Below are 17,501 nucleotides of genomic sequence, written 5' to 3' on the forward strand. Positions count from 1 at the left end.
TGGCTGAGTTATGGTTGCCTGCTGGGAAACAGATGAGATCATGCTGTGAAGCAGTCCCTTTTGGCATCTGGCTTTCTGCTCATCCTTAGCTCCACGGTGCTTAATTGCCAAAGGCCCCACCCAACATTTCAAAGCTACTGAAAAATCTCTTCTTTGGGAATGCATTTAAGATTACAAAGGTTCTTGCGCTGGTGCTATCTGCATCCCTGCTCCTCTCTGTGCTCTACACTAATCTGAGGGAAGAAATAGTTTCATTTGACTCAAATAACTGGATGAGCAGAGGGCTGTCCAGGTGTGATGTATTGAATTATGATAGCTGGGATAGTAGACTTTATAATCTCTTCTGCTGTGAAACTCTGTGCAAGAAATATATATTTTTGTGCAAAGTCACACATTTGTTTATTCCCTCACCTTATTTATAGGTAAGCTTTAATTGATCCAACACGACCAGACAGATGTGGTTTAGATCATGCAATAACTATCAGGTAGATAGTTCTGCCCATGCTGAAATGCAGTTCTTGGGGGAAATCAGGGTCACTTCTCCTAGTACCTTCCTCAGACTGTCATACTTCAGATGTAGCAGATGCCTAACTTTTATCAGTGCCTTTTCAATCACGTTTTACAAACAGCATGAATTGTCTCATCGTTATTAAACAGTACGAGGGCTGAACTTACCCTCAAATAACGAAAATACCCATTAATAGAGATATTTTATGTGATAACTCATCAAATCCAAGTCTGTCCCACAGGTTACGGTTATGACAAGCTCTGTAATAATTATCGATGGTACACAAAGGAATTCTGAGTTCTTTTGAAGTTCTCTACAAAATGCCTTTAGCAATTACTGTTAAAATCATAATATTCACATATTGTTGCTTCCATTTACATATCAGTCAGCCTGGAGGTTTGTGCATCTAGAGAAGTGTTTGTGGTGTTGCCTCTTCTGCTTTTAAAACCAATATTTTCACTGAAATTTAAATCTAAGGTAAGATTACATAGCAGGAGAGATCTTTTCTCTGAAAAAAAAATCTGCCACCAGCCTTTTATCTTGATGATAGGCACTGATGTCATGCTGTGCAACTGCATTTTGCTTTATATCATTCACTGAGAAGCATCTTCCCCTAGTTTCTCATCTTCAAGCTTTTGGAATTGGTAAATAAAGGGAAAACTTTTTGCTCCCAAACTAGATTAGTATCTTCTGGGCTAATCTAACCCATATATGTGGGTACCATATTACCAGACAGGAGCAGATAAAGATTACTGCTGAGTGTGCCCTGACCTTTATCTTCTATATAGTTAATTCTCGTTCAGATTATGATATTCCAAAGAGATCCTGACCTTAAGGGAAATACAGTTCTTACTTTAAGAATATGTTAACTTAAATTTGAAAATTGTGAAAAGAAGGAAGCCCTTCACAGGAAGGAGTGAGCCTTTTTCAATTCACTGATTACAGTCTTCTGTACAGTACGCCGTATGGATTAGGAGTGTTTTCCTTACCCTAGGCTGATTTTTTTGTACAAAGATAACAGCTATGGGATGAAGATTCCTTAGAGTGTGTGTATATGTGCAAACAAAGATGTTTGTAGCACATGAAACAAGAGATGACTGCTGGCTGCAGCTTACCCTCACAAAGGGCCAAAATAACAGTGATAGTGCTGTAAGATGTCAAGACACAGCAGTGCTTTGCATAAAAAAAGATGGATTTTGGCCTGAAAGTTTAGAAAGCAAGCACAAGGAACTGTCTGGGAAAGAGCTCATAGATGTTTGTGGGACAGTTTTACCCATAAGGATTGTCTTGCATCCTGGAGAACAAGTTTACTTCTACCTTAACAGGCATAGTTCCTAAGAGCTGATATTTGTAAAAGCATCCACTCCATTCAGTTTTTAGTCAGGCAGATACTTAACACGTGCGATGAAATCCTTTTTTAATTTGTTCTAAATCTGTACACAGCTTGCTATTATCATGTGAACTCAATATTCATGCAGCATGGAATAATGTGCAAAGGAGGGTTTGAGTGATTTTTTGTTACGCTGCTCCGAATTCTGACATTTAGGGCCAGTCACCTCTGACTCTTTTGGCTGTGTACTGTCACGAACTTGGATGTTTCTGAGTATAGACAAACAGGAGACAAAAAGGTCATGATGATCTTTTACAGCTCATTTCCTCGGGTAGTAGTTCAAAAAAGACATAATGCAACAAAAGAAGGAGTGCAAGACAAGAAAGCCAAGTGAATCTTGTCCACTAGTTTAGTAGCTGTCTCTGGACATGTAGTCTGAATTTCGGTTGTAAAATGGGATCCATTAACAGTGGATGAAGGTTGATTAGATGACTGAAAAAGTAACATGGATGGTGCCTCAAAAGATCCTGCTTTTTAGCAGTGTGTGACTTTTAAGTCATATATCCTTATAGTGTCTCATTTTTTTCATCTCATAGATGAATTTGATAGACAATTCCTTGTGTGAAGAGCTTAAAGTTTTGCGAGTAAAAAGAACTGCATGTGTATCAACTGTGGGTATCAATAATTTCAGGTGTCCATGTTTTTCTCCCTTTTTGTGGGCAATAGCATGCTTTTCTAAGTTTCTAGAAGACTTAGGGTAACTTAATTGATGCTGTGTTCAGATGATCACTCACTGTGCAATTGTTTGGGTGAAGGTGTGTGATCTTCTCAAGTTGTGCCCTTTTCCTCCCCATGCAGCGTCCCATCATCTCCATCTGCTGGGGTCACAGGGATTCACGCCTGCTGATGGCTTCTGGGCCTGCTCTATATGTTGTCAGAGTAGAGCACAGGGTCTCCAGCCTGCAGCTTCTGTGCCAGCAGACCATTGCTAGCTGTCTGCGGGATGACAAGGATATCAGCAAACTCACCCTTCCCCCTCGGCTCTGTTCATACCTCACCACTGCCTTCATACCAACAATCAAGGTAAAAGAAAAGCAGCATGTGTGCGCATGAAAGAGAAAGGGGTTGCTTGATTTTCTTCCCCCTGCTGCTCCTAAGTGACAATGGGTAAAATCCTGACCCTACATAATTATGATAAAAAAGCACGAATAAGGGTCACTCCTGTTCAAGGACGTCAAGGTCAGTGATTAGTGTGGTGCCTACTGAAATGTCAAAAGAGGGCTTACACACACTGATCTGTACTATTGTGCATGGATGGCTTTTCCAAGGACATTCCAAGGTACAATATGCTGTTAGCTCAGGAAGACTGCAGAAGAAATTGTGTCATGGTTTCAGGAGACATTCACAGTGGTAAAACTGTTACCTCTCTGCTTGTTACATGACTCCTTAAATTGCCAGGAAAGGTATATTTAAGATGTGTGTCTGCCCAAATATCTCTACTGACCGTGAGTTCTTCTAACCTTACTACTCCAACAGTGCTATGAAAAAATAAAGCAGATATTATATCTTTTCCTGTACCACAAGCAGAGCTGCTCAGTCTTATTTTTTCATATTTTTGCTCTCAGGTACATCTTAGGATTTCAGAACTCTGTCACAGCCTGTAAACTAGAGCATTAGCTAGTACATGTCCTACATCCAAATGTTTTCATGTTATGTATTTTTTGTGCATGCATAACAGCATTTTCTCAAACAAGTTTTGGGTCGTCATTATAACAGTATAACTCTAGAATAACTAATTTGAAATCTGTCGAGTTGGCCCAGCTTAAATGAGAGCAAATTATGCCTGTAATGTAATGATTCAATACAGTTCCATTTGTGTACTCCTAATCAGGGCAATTTGTGTGACTGTGAAACATTTCACTTGCCAGAGAAGAATAAATGCCTCGCTGTAACCATGGCTCCTTGATCTCCAGAGCATTCAGTAGACTAGTGGTAAAGAAACACACGTTAGTGTTATTTGTGTTGTACAGGCTATATTGTTGTAGACAAAAGCAGTCTAACTGCTTTTGGACTGTGCTCTTCTGGATTAATGCAGCCTGCTGGCAAGCAGGGCAAAATAACCCACCTTGAGTTTCAGACTCATATTTCTCTACACAGCATGCAAATAGACCCTCATCAGAGATGGGTCGTGCGTTCGGAAGTGAGTGGGATGATAGAAGAGGTACAAGCTCTTTCCAGAGCTGACAACATAATAGCATAGTGTCATAGAATGCACCAGTACTAATGAGGAATGGGAACATGAATGGCCAAGTTCACTTTTGAGGACAGCAAAAGACAAGATAGAACTCTGAAGCTTTGACTTGATTGTGTTACCCAAGTTAAAATTTGTTATCAAGTTTGTGATTGATAGAGCTGGAATTTGAATTCAGGTTTGTTATCTACAGTCCAGCCTTCCTCTTTGATATGATTACTTTTAGTTTCTCAGTTTTAAGCTGTTTTAAGCATAACTAAGCAATAAACAGCCCCACTGTTTTGCGTGTCGCTCATGCATAACCCACAGAGTAAAGTGACCTGCCAAGTTAGAGTTGGATTCGAGTTCAGTTAGTCGTGTCAAGATTAAATCATCCCCCCTAAGAAAAAAGAATAACCTATGGGAAACTTTCTCTTCTTTGTTTCATTAAGCCTCCTATCCCAGACCCAAACAATATGAGAGATTTTGTCAGCTATCCAACAGCTGGCAATGAACGTCTTCATTGCACGATGAAGCGGACAGAAGATGACCCAGAGGTTGGTGGTCCGTGTTATACTCTGTACTTGGAATATCTTGGGGGATTGGTGCCCATCCTGAAAGGACGTCGTATCAGCAAGTTGAGGCCAGAGTTTGTCATTATGGATCCTAAAACAGATGGAAAAGCAGGTAAAAGTGAACTGTAGTTCTACATAAAAATGATTTAGAAAGACTTTAGATATTAAAAGTTCAACAGTTAAAATCTGTATAAGAAATATGGAAACTGGTATCTGTTTTTTTCCTTTTTTTCTGCTGGGGAAGAGTTTTTAGCATGATCTGGGCTCAAGCCTCTCAAATTATATCATACTGTCAAAGAGAACTTGTTATATTTTGAGTAGAAGAGAATAGATTGGTAATTAGCAGAAAATATTCTTTAGTCTCAATTTTGAAGTCACTTGAATGTGATTCAGCCCTCTGAATCATGTACACTTGAGTTCAGACCACTGGAAACTTGGGCTAGGCACGGTGAAGAACAGTTAATTATGTCTTTATGCTTTTATCTCATCTACCGCCCATGGATCAGATTTATGCTTCCGATGACTGATAGTTGTAATTGATATCAGTTTTCTGAAGCAGCACTTACATTTTTTGGGGCCTGTTTTGATAGATGAAATCTATGGAAACAGCTTGATTTCCACTGTGATTGACAGCTGCAACTGCTCTGACTCCAGCGATATCGAACTGAGTGATGACTGGGCAGCAAAGAAATCTCCCAAAATCAGTCGAGCTAGCAAATCACCCAAACTCCCCAGGTAATCATTTCTTGAATATTGCCTCATCTTTTTCCCGAGGTTTTCTTTCTGCCTCCCTCCCTTTCTTCCTTTCTAACAGTTTCTTGACACTTCATAAAGTTTAAAGCAAACTCCTTTGGGCAGATAGGAGTCTTCTGGAGTACTGAGGTCCTCTGCCATGTGCAGTTCCAGAGTGATCTCAGATATTGATGTTGAGGTGGACTTTGAGGAAAGTTCTGGGGCAAAAGGTAGTGGGAAGCAATAAGGCACTCTTCTTCCCCAGCATCCTCAATTTTCACAAGCAGTCTCAAAGAAAAGCCTTATGAACTCTCCCACCACTGCCTCTGCTGTACATGAACTCTTGCCACCGTGGAATATATTTCATCCTTCAGACAGTTCATGTTTTAAGTCTTCTGTGCTTAGAATCCCTGGTCTAGTTAAAGACTGTACTTCCTCAGGGGTATTTTCAAGTTCAGAAATCCATGCAATTGATCCAGTTATAGGGGGCACATCTGTTGCTGTGGCAACCTTGCAAGGAAGAATTAGAAAATATCGTCCCAATCACTGAGTTGACAAGGCTTTGAAATGGAATGCAGAACAAGTTTCTAAGTTGTTAATGTGTCTGGTTGCTCTCCTGCCAGCTCTTCATTACATTTATTATGTGGACAGGCAGAACCCTCCACCTGCACAGAGCCTCATGGGTGTCTGTGATGGTTCTCATAGGCACTGATGTCTGCCTGCCAACTTCATGTTACAGGTTTGATGCCTTTCAATTGCAGACAGTGCCTTTCCAAAGACTTTATAGTATGAGGCTCTCCTAGCAGAAGGCAAAAGAAAGGCATCTATTTATATGTGAATGTAATGTGTGAAATAAGTTTTTATTTCATTAGTACTTGACAAAAGAGCCACGAATACCTGAGCCTAAAACAGAAATAGCTCAGGTAAAGAAACTGTCTTGCTGCCTTGGTTTTCTGAAAGCTTTTGCTTTTAATCTTTCTGTTTCCCACCAGTGTACTTTTTCAGTTACATTATCTCTTCTTACTCATGATGCCCTTTGTATAATGTGGGGCAGGAGTATTTGGCTCAGAGTGAGATCACTGGTTATGGAGCCTTGATTTGCCGTATTAATACAGAGATTTGCCAACTGAAGTGTCATGTTTCTATTTCTTGAGGATTTGCTCGAAGTCTGAAGCTGAAATAATTCAGCCTTACACCATTTTATAAATTCATGGAGGATATACAAATCTGGTAGAAGTGCTGTAAAATTTCTTAAATGATTCTGAAGGCACCCAATCTGAGTAGCTGCAAATGTTTCAAGCTTTACACATCTTTACATTTAAACTGTAACTCTCCACTGTTTAGATTATATAGTCTGCACTATGCTAGGGACCGGTGCTCTTCAACATTTTCATTAGTGACATAGATGATGGCATCGAGTGCACCCTCAGCAAGTTTGCAGATGACACTAAGCTGAGTGGTGCAGTCGATACATGGGAGGGAAGGGAGGGCATCCAAAGGGAACAGGACAGGCTGGAGAAGTGGGCTCATGAGAGCCTAGCGAGATTCAGCAAGGCCAAATGCAAGGTGCTGCGCTTGGGTCAGGGCAATCCCAGGTATTTATACAAACAGGGGGAAGATCTCCTTGAGAGCAGCCTTGCAGAGAAGGATTTGGGGGTCCTGGTAGATGAGAAGCTGAACATGAACCAGCAGTGTGCACTTGCAGCCTGGAACTGTGTTCTGGGCTGCATTAAAAAAGGGTGACCAACAGAGAGAGGGAGCTGATTGTCCCCCTCTACTTGGCTCTTGTGAGGCCCCATCTGCAGTACTACATCCAGGCCTGGAGCCCCCAGTACAGGAAGGATGTGGAGCTCTTGGAGCGGGTCCAGAGGAGGGCCACTAAGATGATCACAGGACTGGAGCACCTCTCTTATGAGAAAGGTTGAGGGAACTGAGATTGTTTAGCTTGGAGAAGAGAAAGCCCTGGGGAGACATCATTGTGGCCTTCCAGTATTTGAAGGGAGAGCATAAATAGGAGGGGGAAAGGCTCTTTACGAGGATGGATAGTGATAGGACAAGGGGGAATGGTTTTAAACTGAGACAGGGGAGGTTTAGGTTAGATATTAGGAAGAAGTTTTTCACACAGAGGATGGTGACGCACTGGAACAGGTTGCCCAGGGAGGTTGTGGATGCCCCATCCCTGGAGGCATTCAAGACCAGGCTGGATGTGGCTCTGGGCAGCCTGGTCTGGTGGTTGGTGACCCTGCACACAGCAGGGGGATTGAAACTAGATGATCACTGTGGTCCTTTTCAATCCAGGCCATTCTGTGATTCTTCATTAGTCACTTAAAGAACACTGTACCAGCTGCCTTCATTACCATCTTTATATTCCGAAGCATGTTTTTTTTTTTTTTGCATTTTTGCATGCCAGTTGATTATTCTAATTATTGCTTTCTATGCAGAATCAATATAGAGGCTCGCAAATCTCCAAAGATGTCACGAGCTGCACAGGAGATATCAAGATCACCAAGGTTACCAATAAGGAAACCTTCTATTGGTTCACCAAGCCTAACCCGAAGAGAGTTTCCTTTAGAAGATATTACTCAGGTATTGTGTGCATTGTTACCAGACCTGAGCCCATGTGCTGTGGTACACATCCAGTGATCCTGAATAATTTTTTTTCACTTATTTACAGCTACTAGATGGAATACTGCTATAATTGCATGTTCCAAGTCAATATTAATGTTTGGAAATGTCAGTGGAATATCAGGCGTTGTTTGCTAAGTTCTGCCCCCAGTAATTTTGTCAACGTGAATCCATGTGAGAGGTTTTATATGAGTTGATGTTGTTGGCTGTTTGAAAAGTATATGTAGAAATGTTTTTTATTCTGTTTTTCTGAGCTGTCCTAATATGCCACCGTAGTTCTCTGCTTTGCTGGGGATCTGCAGAGACAAGATTGCTCTACAGGGCCAAATGTTCTCTGTTTCATAATTGTGTGGAACAGCCTTAATTGGGAGGAAGGCAAGAAATTAGCACTTGGTGTTCTTTGTGTTGTTCACATTCTGTGGGTAAATGAAATTTAGCAGCCTGTAAAACTGTCTGGATTAGATACACATTTAATTAATACAAGTCTGAATTCTTTTTGTTTTGTATTATTTCAGCTGTTTTTTTCCATTCTGTCGTTTCTCTTTCTCCTTCTTACAAAAACCTTATAGTAGGTCAGTTACATAGCAAAACAAGACATGGACCAAAGGCTTGGATCCTGTTCTGATATGGACAACATAACTCTTGGCTTTTGAGAAAATCTTTTAATCTTTCATATCCATAATTTGATCACCATGGAAGCAGTGGTTTGGGAAACTGCTTTGGAAGCTGGTTAAGAGTAATTCATTTATATTTTATTTATTTATTGTTCTGTAAAGTGATTCTGAAGCATAGAACCAAAGGACAGGCAGCATTATTTTCTGAAATACAAACTAGTTGGGCTCATAATGTACAGAAGAAGCAAGCAGTCATATTCTTCTAAGCAACTATTATGTTGTTTAGTATTTCCACAGCTTTAAGTGATTGTTGTAGATGTAATTTCTGATAGTGTTCAGATATCAAAATGAGGCTTTTTAATGACTAGGTATAACAGTTGCTACACAGACACTTCAGGTATTTCAATTAAAAAAAAAAAGCTGAAATTGTATTATATAGCTTTATTGCTCTGCAAGTTTTATTAGAGCTTGATACAGATCTTATTAGGTGAAAATGATCTTGTTTTTTCTTTGTAGCACAACTACCTTGCTCAGGTCACATCTAACATCTGGGGAACCAAATTTAAAATTGTGGGTTTGGCTGCTTTCCTACCAACTAATCTTGGTGCAGGTAAAAGCAAATTCTATTTCCTTTTGCATATCAAGCTTTCTAACAAATAAAAAATTTACAACATACATTCTTCTTAAGTGATCAAAAAGCTTCTTTAACAAAGCAGTTGTTTTCTCTGGACATTGGGAATTAGAATTTACAAAATTCACTGTACCTAAAAGAGATTCAGATCTATAAATACAATAATGAGATGAAAATGTTAAAAGTCTCAGGTGTAATAGACTAATTAACAGTAAAGTGCAGACCTTTATTCTTACAGTTTATTTGAACAAAGCCCAAGATAATAGACAACATTTTTGCAAGGAAGATATGAAAATCACAGTAGAAGTGTTTTTTAAAAATCCATTTTTTGTAGTAATTTACTTGCTAATTTTACCAAAATAATGTAAAAATTGCTCTTAAAGACCATGCTCAAGATTCTGCAAGTCTCAGTGGATAGCATTGTCACATGATTTTCTTTCTGGGTTATTCATAAACTGGTAGCCTTAAAAGTAGTGATTGTCTGCTCTTTTGATTTTTTTCTGGGTAGGCCTTTTCTCCCTAGACAGTCCTGAAAATGGCTAAGCAAAGAACAGGGTATTTTGTAGAATCAATAGCAGGACTGAGCTCTGAACTGGAATACCAATGGAAGCTTTAAGAACTAATAACAATGCCCTGGATGCAAAATTAAACAGATATTTTTTGTATCTGTATTGACTACCATCAAACGAGATGGAATCCTAGCTACTGGCAAGATGAACCCCTCTGAACCAGCCTTCAAGCAAAGATTGTCCTCAGGATTTGTCACCCCACAGACGGCTACTGTAGGGCAGTGGCACCTTCTGCTTACTGAAGTGTTACAGAGTGGTTGATTCCAGGCACTTTGTTTTACACTTTGTTTTTTGCTATCACTTTTTGATATCCACATTTACAATGATTGCCAAAAGATAGTGTAAGAATGACTGCACTGTGTCAGATCAGGTGAATTTCTAATTCAGTGTTCTCTCAGTATCAGTGTAAATATGTAGTGAATTATATAAATGTAGAGTAAGTGTGCAGTGGTACTTCCTTCAGATACTGTCCCAGTCTGCAGGACCTGGGTCCCAGGGACTACCTGAGCCAGGAGAGTTTCCTTTGTATGTAATAACCCTCAGCAGATTTCCTTTATGAACACTTTCCCATTTTCCCCTGAGTTCTTGTAAGTCTGCGGCATCCTGCGGTGGAGAGTTCCAAAAGTAGAATAGAGAAATAATTTTCTTTCCTAAAAATAGGTGCAAGTACAGATGAAGTAATTCATTATTTCCACAGCTTAACTAAAGAGATGCTGCTTCTGTTTAAGGAGAAATATCTGAAAGAAGCAATCCCTTTTGTCCTCTTTATGCAAAGTATTACATAGTGATTTGGTTAAGAATGTCTCGTATATGCATTTGCTGATTAATAAATCACATAGAAATTGTAATAGCCCTTCTATCTGCTTTGAGTTAATTCTTTTTTAGCTTTATCTGTTCCTTGTGTAGCCATTTTTAAAAATTATTTCTTGTCACATTCTGTCTCCAGTAATATATAAAACCAGTTTGCTGCATCTTCAGCCCAGACAGATGACAATCTATCTCCCAGAAGTGCGAAAGATTTCAATGGACTACATTAACCTGCCTGTCTTTAATCCAAACGTTTTCAGTGAAGATGAAGATGATTTACCAGGTAAGGAGGAACTGTAGGCCTCGCAAATTATGGCTCTAGGTAGCTGGAGGACAGATCAACTCCCTCTGATAAATACACAAATCAAAATCCCTTAGTCTGGTGGAATCCTGTAGAACTGTATTAGAACAAGAGAAGTGCATATTACAGACATTGCTTTATAAAAACATAGAAAAATTTATTGCTTATAGAGCTGGTAAGCTTCACGTGAGTTGGAACATTACATCTTCCACTTAGTTCACTAGCAGTTTTCTGTAGATTGAAGCCTTGTATTCTGCATCTTTGTAGAACAGAATTATATTGTGTTGGAAGTCCAAAGGGGTTGTTCTTGTGAGCTGATGGAAGCAAAGCACAATCTGCTGGCAGGACCTTGGGCCAATTCCTGACTAACTCAGACACATTTTGAAAAGTGTTAAATGCCCTTTCATATTTTTATCAGCAAAGGGGCTTACAAAGAGGCTAAAATAGTAAAGTGTTATGTAAACAAGGAGGATTGGAAAGGAATCTCTAATTTCACTAAGATGTATGGTAGTGGGACATTCAAGTAGTACATGGAAAGTTTGGTTGCAGGTGATTTGAGTGTGATAGGGAAAAGAATAGGAAGTTCTAAGAACCTGCTCCAGTTAGAAATAACAATAAAATGGATAGCCATGGAGTTAAATTAATGCAATTTCAAAATTCTCATATCAGTGAGAGATTCTTGTTTCCCACATTGTAGTTTTTTTGGAACTATAGAAGTGGCCTCCATGAACAGACAGCACTCTTTAAGGAAGAATAAGTGTGAGCACTGAAGAATTAAATTGAAAGTTCTCACATTGTTTTGGATCTTTTGAGTGCTGAAAGCTCACACGCTTGTGACTGACCCAAGCATCAAAGTAGTCCTCTACGTTTTTAAAGAAATATTAAAGCGCTTAAAATGAAACCCATTTCCCCATGATTCAGGGCTTGTCTTGCTTAATTTGTGTCTACCTGATATATATATTACCTGTAGGATCTGAAGACAGAAATATTTTGGCAGGGCAAAAAAACAGTGGATCGATTTAACTTGCAAATTACGCAAACAAATCAATTAAAAACCATTGGAGAAATGAAAAAAAAGTTGGATTTAAACACATTGAGATATTAAGCAACACTGTGACAAATGAGATGTTATTTGGATAGGCACTTAATACCCATGACAGCAACATTCCAGATTGCTCAAGCAAAGCTAACAATTAAACCTTAAGTTCAGGAGCACAAATTGCTAACTCAGGATGAGTGCATGGCCTGCCAGCCAGGCACAGAATTGCTCTGCCTTAGGGCTGCTGAAGTTTAGCTGTCAGGCTTCTGAAGGAACAAACAGAGGTACTGTTAAAACTTAACAGCATATCCACAAATATCTGCACACCTTCCACATTCCACTCTGGCTACTAATATTGATAAAAACCTAATGCTACTGAAAGTGTAATTATAGAGCATGAGTAGGTGACTAGGATTTTAATTAGAAATTAATTACAAACTAGGCAGTGACTGGATTAATTCTGACTAATGGATCTCTTGCCTGATGAGATCTTGCAAACCACAGATCTCCACAGAATTTGCACACACAAGTGATCGTAGATAGAACTCTAATTTCCTGCCAGAAACCTGCTTGAAACAACTTGCTTATTGTTCTGCGTATTTTTTTATGCAGAACTAGCAAACACTCTACAAGATTCTTAGGTTCTCTTTTTGTTTATATATTATTATTCTTTTCTATCTATATTCCTTCTTATTTTGACTTCTGCAAAGTGTTTTCCTTTTCCTGTTGCTCTCTGGCTTTTCAGTGTGGTAGCTCCTCTTGGAATCACTCACTGCTTTTTGCAGAAGGAATTGCAAGCTGTTGGAGCACATTCCATGCTTTCTGCTTATAATCATGAGAACTGCTGCACTATCACTTGTTCACCACCACCTGTGGGAAACTTTTTGCCTATTCATCTGCTGCTTTTCACATTTCTGATTGCAGCCTGTCCAAACATTGATGCTGAAGTTGCCTTGACTACAACACTTAATTCTTGAATCTGTCTTACTTCCCATCTATTTCCTCAGATCTTTTCTACATCAACCTGCTTTCAAAAACTTCCATAAGTTTTGTCTGTATTTCATTCCATCGTATTCCTCTTTCTGTTTCATATTCTTTCTCTTTGTGTTACAGGTTGCTCTGTCACTCACTATACTCAAACAATAATACTTGCCTTTTCCCAGCTGATAACTGTATTCCTCATTTTGCCTAAGCTCACCAAGTCTGGGAACATTATGCTAACTAATATAGTGCTTTCATTGCTGATTTTCCACTTTCTTCATCTTTTCCTTGACATTTTGTGTGCGTGTGTGTGTGTGCGTGTGAGAGAGAGAGAGAGAGGGAGACAATGCTATCAAACATCTAAGTCAGTGCTGGTAATTGCTGTCAGATCAAGGCAGGCTTGAGGAGCATTATAGCATCCTCTCCCCAAAGCTCTCTCCAGCAAGTTAGAGCGGCACCTCACTGGCTCTAGAGAGTGTCAGCCTGGGTCAGTGAGGGCTGTTTTGTGCCTTACCATTACATAGCAGCTGCCCTAAAGAAAGCTTGGGAGCCACATCCAGTAGCTTTAGGATTAGAGGCAAAGAAGAGGTGTCAGCAGCCAGGGATCTATGGGTAGATTTTCTTTTATATTGTTTGATTGTTAATATCTTTATCATCAAAACAACTTGCCTGAAAACTAACGTGAATCTCGATTCTTAAAACTTTGTTTTGATTTAAGTAGTGGTCATTACAACTGGATGATGAGTGAGTGCTAGTTCAGACCCACTAGGTAAACTCATTGCTCTGGGAAAGTTCATGGGAATCATAGTGTGGCCTAAACACGAGTGCTGAACTTTACTTCTGAAGCACCACTGCCACAAAGTTAACTTAAAATTGATCTCCAAATGTTAGAAATGTCTGTTGTGCAATGGGAGTCAGTGCAGATAGTCTAGCTTACTTGCTCAAACTAATGTCTGACCCACTGATTTCAGGGTCTGATAGCAACTCTTCCAAATGCAGCTGAGCTCTTAAGTAAGTACATGAAGATAAGCAAGTTAAAAAAGTCAAGGATAAAACAAAATGACAAAGTACAAAAGACATGCAGTGGTCTTTTTTTCTCACTAACTTTAAAAACAAATTCCCCCCAGTTCCTGAATTTCACGTAAATGTTTCCATGGACTTTCCCAGTGGCACATTTTTTAGCTGCCCAAACATCTTCCTCAAAGTACCGAATAAAAGCAAAAAGTACATGAAGTGTCACTTCTGGAGGTTTTTCTGGTTTGATGCTTGCTGTCCTTGTGCGTGCCTAAGTGCCATGCTTAGCAAAGGCCAATGGGTCCTGAACTACAGCAAGCAGAAGGCAAGTGGCCTTGCCACATGCAAGGAGGCTAGCGAGTGACGGGCTGTATTGTTCTTTGCAGTGCCTGGAGCTCCAGGTGCCCCTGCCAGCAGCCCACCCTGCACCGTCAACATCCCCATTGCCCCCATCCACAGCTCAGCCCAGGCCATGTCGCCCACTCAGAGCATCGGCCTGGTCCAGTCACTGCTGGCCAACCAGAATGTGCAGCTGGATGTTCTGGCCAACCCTCCGGCCGAGACAGGGGGTGAGGGGCCGGGACCCTTCCCAGGGGCACCAGGCCGATTCCCTGGCCCTGGGGCAGTGGCACCAACCGGCGGAGATGTGGCCCGCGCTGCCCCTGTACCTCCCACTATCGCCCCACCACCCCCCGCCATCGCCCTTGCCGACCTCCGGGACCACGGCGACCGTGAACACGAGCCCCCGCTCAAGGCCAAGCCCCCGCGTCCAGGACCGGGACCGCAGCTGGTGGAGAGCGATGCTGTCATCTTTGGGGCCCCTCAGGAGCTGCAGCTGAACAAGATGAACCCCCCACCACCCTACCCAGGCACTGTTCCCACGGCGGGTCCCCCACCACCCCCACCTGTCCCCCCACCTCCGCCCCTCGACCTCTGCCTGAAAAAGGGGGAGTTCTCCCTTTACCCTGCGGGGCACTACCAGCCGCCCCTGGGGTACGAGCGAATAACAACATTCGACAGCAGCGGGAACGTGGAGGAGGTGTGCCGACCTCGTACCCGCATGCTCTGTGGCCAGGGCACCTACACCCTGCCAGGGCCCGGCAGCTCTGCCACTTTGCGCATCACCGCTGCCGAGAAGAAGATGCAGCAACCCTGCACCAGTGCCACCCTGAACCGGCTGACAGTTCCCCGTTACTCCATCCCCACTGGGGACCCACCGCCCTACCCCGACATTGCCAGCCAGCTGTCACAGGGCAGGAGCATTGCACAGAGGCTGGACAGCAGTATCATCCATGCTACGTTGCGGAGGAATAGCAGGGAGGCAGCGCTGAAAATGGCCCAGCTGGTGGACAGTCAGAGAGCCACCTTGCAGCTTCCCCCAAAAGCCAAGAGCAGCGTTGTGACGGCACAGTACCAGCAGAGAGTACCCACTGCTTTGTACACCTGCAGCCAGTGCAGCAGCAGTGGCGGCAGCAGCACCACGAGTGCTGGTGGTATGGGCAACATCACTAATGCCAACTCTGGCAGCAGCACTTCCAGCATTGGTGGCATGAGACCTGATATGAGCACGGGAAGCGGCTCCCAGCACAGCTCTGTCATCGCTCACTCTGTCAGTACGTCGCCTTTGGCCTCCCAGTCCTCTTATAACTTGCTGAGCCCACCTGACAATTCCCGTGACCGGGCAGATTATATCAACTCTGCCTTTACGGAGGATGAAGCCCTTTCTCAGCACTGTCCGGTGGAAAAATCGATACGGCATGTACCTGTGGCCTTGACGGATGCTGCCATCGGTGTAAAACGGCCACCACCGTACCAGTGGGATCCTATGGTGAGCGAAGAGATATGGGTTCCTCAGGAAAGGACATCTCAGAGCTCTGTACCCAACCCTTTAAAACCAGCTCCTCTCATCATCGGTCAGACTCAGCATCTGGATATGTCTCGAATGCCGTTTGTCTCCCCTAAGTCTCCAACCAGTCCCACTGCCACTTTCCAGACAAGTTATGGGGTCGGAGTACCGTACCCAGGAAGCTACAGTGCCCCTCCCCTTCAGGGAATGCAACCCCCATGCTCCCCCAAAGAAGCTCTGGCCCCAACACAGTTTGCACAGCAGGAGCCCACAGTAGTGCTTCAACCAGGTTACCCACCCAACCTCTCCTATTGCCCTTTGCCACCCATGTATCCGGGAAGTAGCGCCTGCTCTAGTTTACAGCTGCCACCGATAGCCTTGCACCCATGGAGCTCCTACGGCGCATGCCCACCGGTGCAGAATCCCCAGGGCACTCTGCCTCCAAAGCCGCTCCTCGTGGTGGAGAAGCCGGTTATGTCTCCCCCGCCAACCGAGCTTCAGGGCCATGTGGGTACAGAGGTGATGGTGGAGACGGCAGACACCTTCCAGGAGGTGCTCTCCTTGACAGAAAGCCCCGTTCCTCAAAGGACAGACAAATTCGGCAAGAAGAGCCGAAAGCGGCTGGATAGTCGTGCTGAGGAAGGAAATGTGCAGGCTATCACTGAGGGCAAGGTCAAAAAGGATTCGAGGACACTGACTGACTTCAATTCGCTAATATCCAGCCCAAGGCTGGGCAGAGAGAAGAAGAAAGTCAAGAGCCAGAAAGACCAGCTCAAGTCCAAGAAGCTGAATAAGACAAATGAATTTCAGGATAGTTCAGAGAGTGAGCCGGAGCTTTTTATCAGTGGGGATGAACTGATGAACCAGAGTCAGGGCAGCAAAAAGGGTTGGAAAACCAAAAGGAATTTGAGGACAGCCAGTGAGCTGGATGAGTTCAAGTGCCGTAAGGCCAGCGAGAAGGAGGATGGGAGACTGGGGAGCCAGGGCTTTGTGTACGTGATGGCCAACAAGCAGCCACTGTGGAACGAGGCAACTCAAGTCTATCAGCTGGACTTTGGAGGGCGAGTGACCCAGGAGTCGGCAAAGAACTTCCAGATTGAGCTGGAAGGACGGCAGGTAGGAGGGCATGGCAAATGCTGCACCTGGGTGGGAGGGTGGGTGCCAGGATCCAGCCTGCCTCTGTACAGCGCAGTGCCTCCAGCTCACGTTGGCTGCTGTTTGGGGAAAAATGCACAGAAAATAATCAATAAAAACCAGCAAAGTGCTAGATTGAGAAGTAAGGATAAAGTGCAGTTGTAATGTAAATGTATCAGACATATTCAGTATTATTCCAGTAAGAGATAAGAATAAAGGCTTCCTTTAATATTGCTAGCTTTTACTTCTGAAGGGAGGTAGTTTTTGTAATAAATTGCAGGGAGAAAAGCGCAACAAATTTCCTTGAGTATAGTTACAGTTGAAGTCAGTGAGTTTGGACGATAGCTCATTTAATGAATGCTGCTCAGTTCCTGTGGCGGTTACAGAGCCAGGCATGTGCTTTGTTCAGGAGAACTGATGGGGGTTCAGTTAGGTTCCCTCAGTCAAAATTTCCCCTCCTGAGTTACCAGGCCTTGGCAGCTTGTTCTTAATCCTGAAGTTACAAGAGGAGGCTCTGACCCTCTCCCAGAAAGAGGCTCAGTGGCCCGATTTTAAGCAGCCTATG

General features: G+C 42.6%; 1 protein-coding gene across 7 annotated transcripts in view; it reads left to right on the forward strand.

Moving 5' to 3' along the window:
• TULP4 (TUB like protein 4) overlaps positions 1-17,501 on the forward strand; it is a 142,720-nt gene that overhangs the window by 116,130 nt on the left and 9,089 nt on the right. For all 7 annotated transcript variants that reach the window (XM_031611555.2, XM_090135667.1, XM_090135665.1 and 4 more), the window contains 7 exons: positions 2,697-2,921; positions 4,521-4,755; positions 5,234-5,378; positions 7,817-7,961; positions 9,131-9,224; positions 10,761-10,904; positions 14,343-16,918. In XM_031611555.2, coding sequence (XP_031467415.1) covers positions 2,697-2,921; positions 4,521-4,755; positions 5,234-5,378; positions 7,817-7,961; positions 9,131-9,224; positions 10,761-10,904; positions 14,343-16,918 — 3,564 coding nt within the window. The remainder of the gene's footprint in view (positions 1-2,696; positions 2,922-4,520; positions 4,756-5,233; positions 5,379-7,816; positions 7,962-9,130; positions 9,225-10,760; positions 10,905-14,342; positions 16,919-17,501) is intronic.

The sequence above is a fragment of the Phasianus colchicus genome, chromosome 2, assembly GCF_987193195.1.
Source record: "Phasianus colchicus chromosome 2, bPhaCol1.hap1.1, whole genome shotgun sequence".
Lineage (NCBI taxonomy): Eukaryota > Metazoa > Chordata > Aves > Galliformes > Phasianidae > Phasianus > Phasianus colchicus.